The sequence below is a fragment of the Papio anubis genome, chromosome 20 (assembly GCF_008728515.1).
Source record: "Papio anubis isolate 15944 chromosome 20, Panubis1.0, whole genome shotgun sequence".
Classification (NCBI taxonomy): domain Eukaryota; kingdom Metazoa; phylum Chordata; class Mammalia; order Primates; family Cercopithecidae; genus Papio; species Papio anubis.
In genome coordinates this window covers 10,753,632-10,763,231 of record NC_044995.1, presented here as the reverse complement: position 1 = coordinate 10,763,231, position 9,600 = coordinate 10,753,632, and the positions used below count along the sequence as shown (strand labels likewise).

At 56.5% G+C, this 9,600-nt stretch overlaps 1 protein-coding gene across 2 annotated transcripts in view; it reads left to right on the top strand.

Moving 5' to 3' along the window:
- The window catches only part of ZNF787 (zinc finger protein 787), a 35,290-nt gene extending 25,948 nt beyond the window's left edge, over window positions 1–9,342 (top strand). For both annotated transcript variants that reach the window (XM_003916163.5, XM_009195393.3), the window contains exon 3: window positions 7,594–9,342. In XM_003916163.5, the coding sequence (XP_003916212.1) occupies window positions 7,594–8,660 (1,067 nt within the window). In that variant the 3' untranslated portion in view covers window positions 8,661–9,342. The remainder of the gene's footprint in view (window positions 1–7,593) is intronic.
- The last annotated feature ends 258 nt before the right edge of the window (window positions 9,343–9,600 follow it).

The window sequence follows — 9,600 nt, the reverse complement described above, 5'->3', positions numbered from 1 at the left end:
TACAAGCCACACGTAATAAGCAACACAGCAACCAGGTAGCAAAACTCAAGTCCCCTGGACCACAGTTGCAAAGTTACTAGGTCCTAAGGTACCCCCATGAGTTCCAAAATACAGTAGGATGACGATAAACCATCGAGGCCTCTGTGGTGTTAGCATCTGACTGGGAGGAGGGAAGCACAGGAGAGCCACAAACAGCCTCCAGGTCTTCACTGCCAAGCTGGGCAGGGGAGTTGGGGTCCCTTTAGGACCAGCAGCTGAAGTAGGAACTGTTTTGTCCAAACCAGGGTAGTGGGAGAGGCTGTGGAAGGCCTGGGGTAGCTGGGCAGCACAGGTCCTGCAGCTCTCGAAGCAACCAGGTGAAGTGCTGTGCAGGGCAGAACCTCATGTGAGGAACCAGAATCGAGCAGGGCCCCCTTCCTTGGCAACAGAGGAAGACAGGAGAAGGTGCTGATGACAGCGGGGACAGCGGCTGTAGCATGTGCCTCTGCGCAGGCTGGTTGCTGGGCGTTTCTTTACCTGCTGTGTGAGAACCTCGGAGAAGTTAGAACAGCTACCGTGAACCGAGCCTCCTCCCAGAAATTCAAGGAAACTTACATAAAAAAATGAGCAAATGGTGGAAAAAATACTGAGTTCGGCCTTTCCAAAAGTTAATATAACAACAAAGAAAAGGAGCGGGATAGCATTTCTCCAGACAGGCAGGCCAGAAGTGCATCCCAACAGGATCAAGATCGTTTGGTCAGGGTCCCCAGTCCCTGAAAAATCGGCATCGTTCGCGGCCAGCCAGGAACCAGACCACTCCTGGGGAGGTGAGTGGAGCACGAGCGAGCATTACTGCCTGAACTCCACCTCCTGCCAGGTCAGCGGCGGCATGAGATTCTCACAGGAGTGGGAACTGCACATGTGAGGGGTCTAGCTTGTGTGCTGCTTATGAGAATTTTATTTTTGAGACGGAGTCACCCGGGCTGGAGTGTGATGGTGTGATCTCAGCTCTCTGCAACCTCCACCTCCCGGGTTCAAGTGATTCTCCTTCCTTAACCTCCCAGTTAGTTGGGATTACAGGCACACAATACCACATTCAGCTAATTTTTGTATTTTTGCTAAGGTAATTTCACCACATTGGCTGTGGCTGGTTCTAACTCCTGACCCTCAGGTCATCTGCCTGCCTTGGCCTCCCAAAGTGCTGGGATTATAGGTGTGAGCCACCAAGCCTGGTCCCTTATGAGAATCTAATGCCTGGTGATCTGAGGTGGAACAGTTTCATCCCTGAACCATCTCCCACTACGTCCCCACCCTGTCCATGGAAAAATTGTCTTCCACAAAACCGGTCCCTGGTGCCAAAAAGGTTGGGGGCCGCTGATTTTGGACAAGCTGAGACAGTGCAACATGTGAAAGAACAACATAATCACAAACTCAGAAACAAGGGGGCAGCCTTGGCAAAGATTTGGAAATAAGAACAAAAACCTTTCAAAATGAAGACTAATGTAGAAGGAACTCAAGAATAAAAACATCGTTCCTTAAAAAATTGAAGGCAAAAAGGAGGATCATTTAAAAATGAGAAAAATAAAAAATAAATAAAAGCTAAGTATGGTGGCTCACTTGTAATCCCAGCATCTTTGGGATAGCCAGGCTGGTGGATCACTTGAGGTTAGAGTTTGAGATTAGTTTGAACATGGAGAGAAACCCTGTCTCTACTAAAAGCACACACACACACACACACAAAATTAAGCAGGTATTAGGAGCTGTGTTTCATCCCAGCACTTGGGAGGCCAAGGTGGGATCATTTTGAGGCAGGAGTTCAAGACTGCCTGGTCAATACGGAAACCCTGCCTCTACTGAAATGCAAAAAACAAACAAAACAAAACGTGGGCATGATGGCTCACCGAATCCCAGCTACTCGAGGTTGAGAGGAATGGCTGAGATTGAGACTAGCACGAACATTTCAGAGTATAAAAGGAAACAAGTTAGGAAAAGAAAATCCAACATATGGATAGGCAGAGTCCCTGAATAGTTATAGACCCAGCAAAAGAACAGAGTGGATGGTAAAACTCATTCAAGGAAACATCCCCCGCTTTTTTTTCAGACGGAGTCTTGCTCTGTCAGCCTAGGCTGGAGTGCAGTGCCCGGTTCTTACTACTGTAAGTCTGGCCTGGTTTACGCCGCCATTCTTCCTGTTCTCAGCCTCCCTCCCCGAAAGCAGCTGGGACCAGATCTACCGCCCCACCGCCTCGCCAGTTTTTTTTTTGAGACGGAGTCTGGCGGTGTCACCCAGGCTGGAGGTGCAGTGGCCGGATCTCAGCTTCACTGTAAGCTCTGCCTCCGGGTTCACGCCATTCTCGGGCTCAGCCTCCCGGGAGTAGCTGGGACCAGGCTCTACCTCGGGCCTCGCTAGTTTTTTGTATTTTTTGGTAGAGACGGGTTTCACCTCGCGGTTAGCCAGGATGGTCTCATCTCCTGACCTTCATGATCCGCCTCCGCCTCGCCTCCCCAAAGTGCTGGGATTACAGGCTTGAGCCACCGCTACCGCCCCGGGCTACTTTTTTTGTATTTTTAGTAGAGACAGGGTTTCACCCATGCCAGCTGTGATGGTCTCGATCTCCTGATTCCTAGGATCCGCCTTGCCTCGCCTCCCAAAGTTGGGATTAGGCTTGAGCCACTGCGCTCGCCAAGGAAACACCCCTTTAACGCATGGAAGTTACATTGAAAGAGCAAATCACAGTTGGGAGCAGGCCAGAATCGGGCTTGGACTCCAAAGGAAAGTCACCGATCCTTCCCTGGCAGAAAGCGGATGACTTGAAAGTCAACACGACTGTGCTCTCGACCCCCTAGCACTTTATGCCAGGAGAAAATGGCATTATGACTCACGAAAAGGGACTCTTCAGATGGAAGGGCACAGACAGGCTACCCAGCAGAGCTCGTGAACCCCATTCCTCTTGCCCTCCTCCCCAGGAGCCTAAAAGCCGAATGAGCCTCAGACAACTGGACCAGGAGAGTAGGAGGGATGGGAGGAGGGGCGTGAGCAGGCCGGGTCTCACTGAGCACCAACACGCCTCAGTTGGCTGAAGATCTGCACATGACGGAGGGGCGCAGCCGAAAACGGGAAGGACGGGTTCGTGCAGCACAATCCAGAGGCGCAAGGCCTGGCAGTGGTAGCAGTGGCATTGCTACTCCTGAGATCGCAAGGCGGTGCAGCCAAAGCAAGAGGGTCACAATGTAGGGTATCCCAGTTCCGCTTTACATCTCCTGGTGCCTATGGAATATCCCACTCACATCCCCGTGCTCCATGGGCTACTCTCCCACTTCCGCCATCCCTGCTCCAAGTGGAATATCCCACTTCTGCCATCCTCCCTGTCTGTGGAATATCCTACCTCTCATCCCCTGCTCCATGGAATATCCCACTTCCGCCATCCCCGTCTATGGAATATCCCACTTCCTCACATCCCCGTCTGGACACTCCCACTTCCGCCATCCCCTGTGTCTATGGTATATCCCACTTCCGCCATCCCCTGTGTCTGTGGAATATCCCACTTCCGCCATCCCCGTCTATGGAATATCCCACTTCCGGCCATCCCGCGGTCTATGCAGAGCATCCCACTTCCCGCCATCCCTCTGTGCTCATGGTGGCTATCCCACCTCCGGCCATCCCCCTGTGTCTGTGGGAATATCCCACTTCCTGGGGCCATCCCCTGTCTAAGTGAATATCCCACTTCCGCCATCCCCTGTCTATGGTATATCCCACTTCCGCCATCCCCTGTGTCTGTGGAATAGCCCACTTCCGCTATCCCCTGTGTCTGTGGAATATCCCACTTCCGCCACCCCATGTCTATGGGGTATCCCAGTTCTGCCATTCCGTGTCTATGGGGATCCCACTTCCGCCACTCCCTGCGTCTATGGGGTATCCCAGTTGCGTCATCCCATGTCTATAGGATATTCCAGCTCTGGCATCCCCTGTGTCTATGGGGTATCCCACTCCCGCCATCCTCTGGGTCTATGGAATATTCCACTTCCGTCATCCCCTAGGTCTGTGGGGTATCCCAGTTCCGCCACCCCTTCTGTCTGTGGGATATTCCAGTTCTGTGATCCCCTATGTCCTTGAGAACCAGGATTCTCCGTGGGGCAGAAGGGAGGTGCAGATGTCACAAAGAAAAGGCTAAATGCTTTTAAACACCGTAGTCCTGAATTTTTATGGGAAGTATCAGCGTGAACTCAGGAATTTTATCTTAAAAAAAAAAAAAGAGCATTTCCAGATTTTGCTCTAGGAACATTATCTCCGGTGGAGAGAAACCTGGACTCGCTGGAGTAGTGGTGCTGCAGATGGGGCAGGAGGCGTAGGGTTAGAGCCTGGGGTGTAAGGGTTGGTCGCCCCCGCCCCCATGCCCTCGGGGCCTCAGCCGAGTTCTTCAGTTAGAGAAGGACAGTGATAGTGTTGGCCGTGGATTAAATGTGGTAATCCACAGAACACATTTAGCCCAGGGCCAGGCGTCTGGGGACACTGCCCTCCCCCAAGGGTAACTGCTGCCACCATCGGAGTGGCCCCGGCCCTCATTGTTTCTTACTTTCTTAATTGAATGAGAACCCTTGTGCTTCCTCACTGTGCTCTTCTCTGTCTGGGAATTCGCTGAATCCCTTTAAAGATGGTGCTGTGAGGTGGAGACAACTGTTAGCCTCATCGCTCCTGCGAGGCTTCGGCTTTGGCGTCGGTTTCGGCTTTGGCTTCGGCTTCGGCTTCGGCTTCGGCTTTGGCTTTGACTGCGGCTTTGGCTGCGGCTGCGGCAAGTGGAGGGGCCCATCTTGGCCCATGCGTGGTGCAGACAGAAAGTCTTGTCAGAACCAGTCTGTGCCTGTGAAGCGCGCTTTCCTGGGCCTTACTGAGATGCAGCACGGGAATGTTTGCGCAGAGCCCAGGAATCTGCAAGATGTAAAAGAGCCCTGCTTTTTAAGTAATTAAACCCTGTCCATTTAACAGTGCTTAACTCATACTTAGAAAAAGTAGTGCAGAGATGCCTGTAGAGAAGCCAAATCGCCTACGGCCTAAAGCGGAAAGCAGCTCCCACCTCCTGCCCTCCCCCACTCCCAGTTTGCCTCTAGAGGAAGGAGCGCCTCCATGCACTCTTTGGGGATCTCCCTGGTGCTTGGTAAAGAGCTCACGCAATTGCTTTGCTAGTTGCGAATCTAATGGGAGTTGAGGACATGGCTCCCACATCCTCTCCCCACTCTCTGCGCACTGCACGCCCGCCCCAGTGCCCCATCTTAGCTGCCACTGTCACAAATTTTGTGTTCAGAATTCATGTCGTCATGACTGTAAATGCTGTTCATAGCTGAGGCACAGGCAGCATTGATATACTTTATTTCTTCACAACCTCGGAAACAAAGCAATTATTTTAATTAAAGGGGGAGAAGCACTTGTAAGGTTCAGATAGTATGGCTCGGTTTATGGTGACAAGCAAATCTCTTTCCTATCCGTCCCTTTCTGTCCCCTTCAGTCACACCGCCTCGAGGCAAATAGCTTTGATGTTTGTTTTTAATTCTCTCTATATCTTTAAGTAATGAGCTTATAACGTACAACATTTTAAAATGTTGACAATGCAGCGGGCTCCATGCCATCTCTCCAAAAGCTTCCCCCCTTCCTGACTTCACCTGGAGTTTTTTTTTCTGCCGCAGGTGATTCAAGAGCCATATTCGAATACTCTGCCTTGCAATAGTGATTCTCACACTGGAGCTGGCATCAGAATGACCTGGAGGGCTTGCTGAAGCACAGGCCCTGGCCCAGGACTTTCTCATATAGTGGGTCTGGAGGGAGGCCTGAGCATAGCGTTTTTGTTTTGCTTTGTTTTTAGATGGAGTCTCTCTCTGTCGCCCAGGCTGGAGTGCAGTGGTGTGATCTCGGCTCACTGCAACCTCTGCGTCTCGGGTTCAAGCCATTCTCCTGCCTCAGCCTTCCAAGTGGCTGGAACTAAAGGCATGCGCCACCACGCCCGGCTAATTTTTGTATTTTTAATAGAGACGGGGTTTCGCCATGTTGGCCAGTTTAGTCTTGAACTCCTAACCTAAAGTGATCTGCCCGCCTCGGCCTCCCAAGGTGCTGGGATTACAGGCGGGAGCCACTGCTCCCGGCCGTGCATAAATGTTTTTAATATGTTCTCTGTGGTGCCGATGCTACTGGTCGCAGGACCCCCTTAGTGGAGCACTCCCTCAGTGTGTAGGGTGTGCTGCACGTGGGGTGGGAGATTTAGCAGTGGGCGGCTGCAGTTATCAGTAGATGGCTGTCTGTTGGACCCAGACTACTAACGCGCTGCTGGGCATTGCCACTTTGCAGTTGTGTAGCTGTGGGCCGTGACTCGACTCCCTAGTGCCTCAGTTTCTCCCTTGTAAAGGCTCAGTTTCGTGCTCCCACCTTATGAGGACCTGACGCTGAAGTGTGTAGCGCAGGGGGGCGTCATGGCCCTTCCTTGCGTGTTTGCCAGCGTGGCATCTGGGATGGTGTTTGGGCTCTGTGTGCTGGGCACCATGCCAGGTGTTGGGATAGAGACTTAGGAGCTTACAGTCTAGTAAGGTCAGGAGTGAGAATGTTGTAATTGTGATTCACGCTTTGAAAAAACCCTGTGGGGTGCACCTGGGGTGCTCACGGGGGTCAGACATGCACCTGCTGAGGCCTTCCCACCTGATTCTGTTGCTCTGGACCAGGCCCCAAGGGAGAGCAAAGGTAGAAGCTGCACACGGACCCTTCTCAGGAGTGCATGAGCTGGGGAGGGGAGGCAAGCCCATCCCTCCTGGGAGATCCCCCAGGGCAGGCCTGGTGCAGATGCCTGAATGGCCTCCTTGGCTGCTGGAAGGGTGTCCTCAGTGTAAAGATGAGTAGGCAAAGCCCTGTGTGCCCGAAGTGTCCTCACTGAGCAGACAGGAGCCCCCACACCCAGGGGCTGGCGAGAGCCTCTGTAATGGAGGCCACGTTGAGCCAGGTTTTACTTCCAGGTTGGGAGGCGGGGCTTCATGCTCCTCTCCAATCCCATTACCTGTCTGCTCCCCCCTGTCTGCAGCCAGCATTGTTCTCCTGCAGCCGGAATGTGACACATCACTCCCTGGCAGGCACGTCTTCAGGGGGCCAAACCCACTCCCTGGCTCAGGTCCAGGTGTCCAGGGCTGCATCCCAGCCCTGCGGCCTCTCTGCCCAGTGGAGCCTTTGCCCGTGGGCCTTCCTCATGCTCTGTCCTCGGCGTCCGGGCTGGTGTTTTGGGTTTCGGGGGTCCTTTCCTGGGAGCCTTCCCTGGATCCCGCCTCTCGCCCATGCCTCTTATGTTGACTGGTTGTTTACAGATCAGACCTTCTGTGTCTGCGGTCATTGTTCTGGAGGTTGGGGGTAAACCGAGGGTCTTAACTCTCACAGAGCAGAGGTTTTAGCTGGGGAGACGGGTAATAACTACTTAGTAAAATGCAGGGAGTGATGCGCGCACTAAGGACACCAGGGCAGGTCCCGCGCCAGGGGGAGCCTGGAAAGGCTCCCTGGTGAGCGAGGCACTGGAGGCCAGCGTAGCAGCGGAGGCAGGAGTGGAGACCTTGCCTCTCTGACTCACGTCCCCCTACCCTCTTGCCTTCCAGTGGACATCCTTATCATGGATGACGACGACGTCCCCAGCTGGCCTCCCACCAAGCTGTCCCCGCCCCAGTCTGCGCCCCCAGCCGGCCCCCCTCCCCGGCCGCGGCCGCCCGCCCCCTACATCTGCAACGAGTGTGGCAAGAGCTTTAGCCACTGGTCCAAGCTGACGCGGCACCAGCGCACGCACACCGGCGAGCGGCCCAACGCCTGCGCCGACTGCGGCAAGACCTTCTCGCAGAGCTCACACCTGGTGCAACACCGGCGCATCCACACGGGCGAGAAGCCCTACGCCTGCCTGGAGTGCGGCAAGCGCTTCAGCTGGAGCTCCAACCTCATGCAGCACCAGCGCATCCACACGGGCGAGAAGCCCTACACCTGCCCCGACTGCGGCCGCAGCTTCACGCAGAGCAAGAGCCTGGCCAAGCACCGGCGCTCGCACAGCGGCCTCAAGCCCTTCGTGTGCCCGCGCTGCGGCCGCGGCTTCAGCCAGCCTAAGAGCCTCGCGCGTCACCTGCGGCTGCACCCGGAGCTGTCGGGGCCCGGCGTGGCGGCCAAGGTGCTGGCGGCCAGCGTCCGGCGGGCCAAGGGGCCCGAAGAAGCGGTGGCGGCGGACGGCGAGATCGCCATCCCGGTGGGCGACGGCGAGGGCATCATCGTGGTGGGCGCGCCGGGCGAGGGGGCGGCGGCCGCGGCAGCCATGGCGGGAGCAGGGGCCAAGGCCGCGGGGCCCCGGTCGCGGCGCGCCCCGGCCCCCAAGCCGTATGTGTGTCTGGAGTGCGGGAAGGGCTTCGGGCACGGGGCCGGGCTCCTGGCGCACCAGCGGGCCCAGCACGGGGACGGGCTCGGGGCGGCGGGGGGCGAGGAGCCGGCCCACATCTGCGTGGAGTGCGGGGAGGGCTTCGTGCAGGGCGCCGCGCTCCGGAGACACAAGAAGATCCACGCCGTGGGCGCGCCCTCGGTCTGCAGCAGCTGCGGACAGAGCTACTACCGGGCCGGGGGGGAGGAGGACGACGACGACGAGGCCGCGGGCGGGCGGTGCCCCGAGTGCCGCGCTGGGGAGGGCCGGTAGGGGAGGGGCCCGGGGGGGGGGGCAGGGCCCCTCGGGCTTGGCGGGAACGACCATGTGCAAGACCAGAGACCCAGGGAGAAGCGGATGGGGTGCGATGGACCCCGCGGCGTCCCGAGCTCCACGCCCTCCTCTGTCCCCGTGCCGTCCACGTGGGGCACTGGGGGGCATTAGGGCCAGTTCACTTCTCCGCCTCGACTCTGCCCCCCTCAGCCTGGCCCGCCCTTCCTAGGTTCTCGGCCTGCGAGGCGGAGACAGACAATGGAGAGAACTGTAGAGGCCGAGCGGCTACCAGGCCTCAAGTGGAAGGCCATTTTCCCTCCTCTTCCTCAGTTGTCCTGGGTGGGGGTGGGGGTGCTGCGAGGAATGGAGAAACCATGCCCTTTGCGTTTAGAGGGTCTCAGAGAGGGAAGGGAAATAGGGGCCCTTTTCTCTTTTAGAGTTTTCTTTTATTCAGCCTACCTTTTGACTCTCCCCGCCCACCCCAATCTTTTTTTTTTTTTCCGGCTTCCGGGTCCCGTCCTTTCTTAGAGCTCGAGTCGTTCCTTCCCCTCCTGGATTCCGGGTAGCAGAGGTGGCCCCTGTGCCCAGCAGAGCCCCGCAGGAGGCGGGTGCCCGTTTGTCCCAGGCCTGGGCGTGGTGGAGGAAGGGGTGCTAGAACAATAAATGGCACTATCCAAATGTCCCTCTCTGCGTGGTTCTTGAGTCCGGGAGAAGGGCAAGAGGGGTAAACAGAGGCTTCCGCGGGGGCAGCAGCAGTGTGTCAGCTGCGCCCGGGGAGTGGCCGGTTAGGTCGCCCGCAGAGGGCCCTGGGCAGGGCGACCTGTCCCGAGATCGCCTCACTGCAGTGCGGGCGCTCACAGGGCCTGCGAGCCCTTGTAGATGGGGCAGGGCGGACTGGTCGGGGCCAGGCCTGCCCACTACAGTGGAAGGAGCGCAGCGG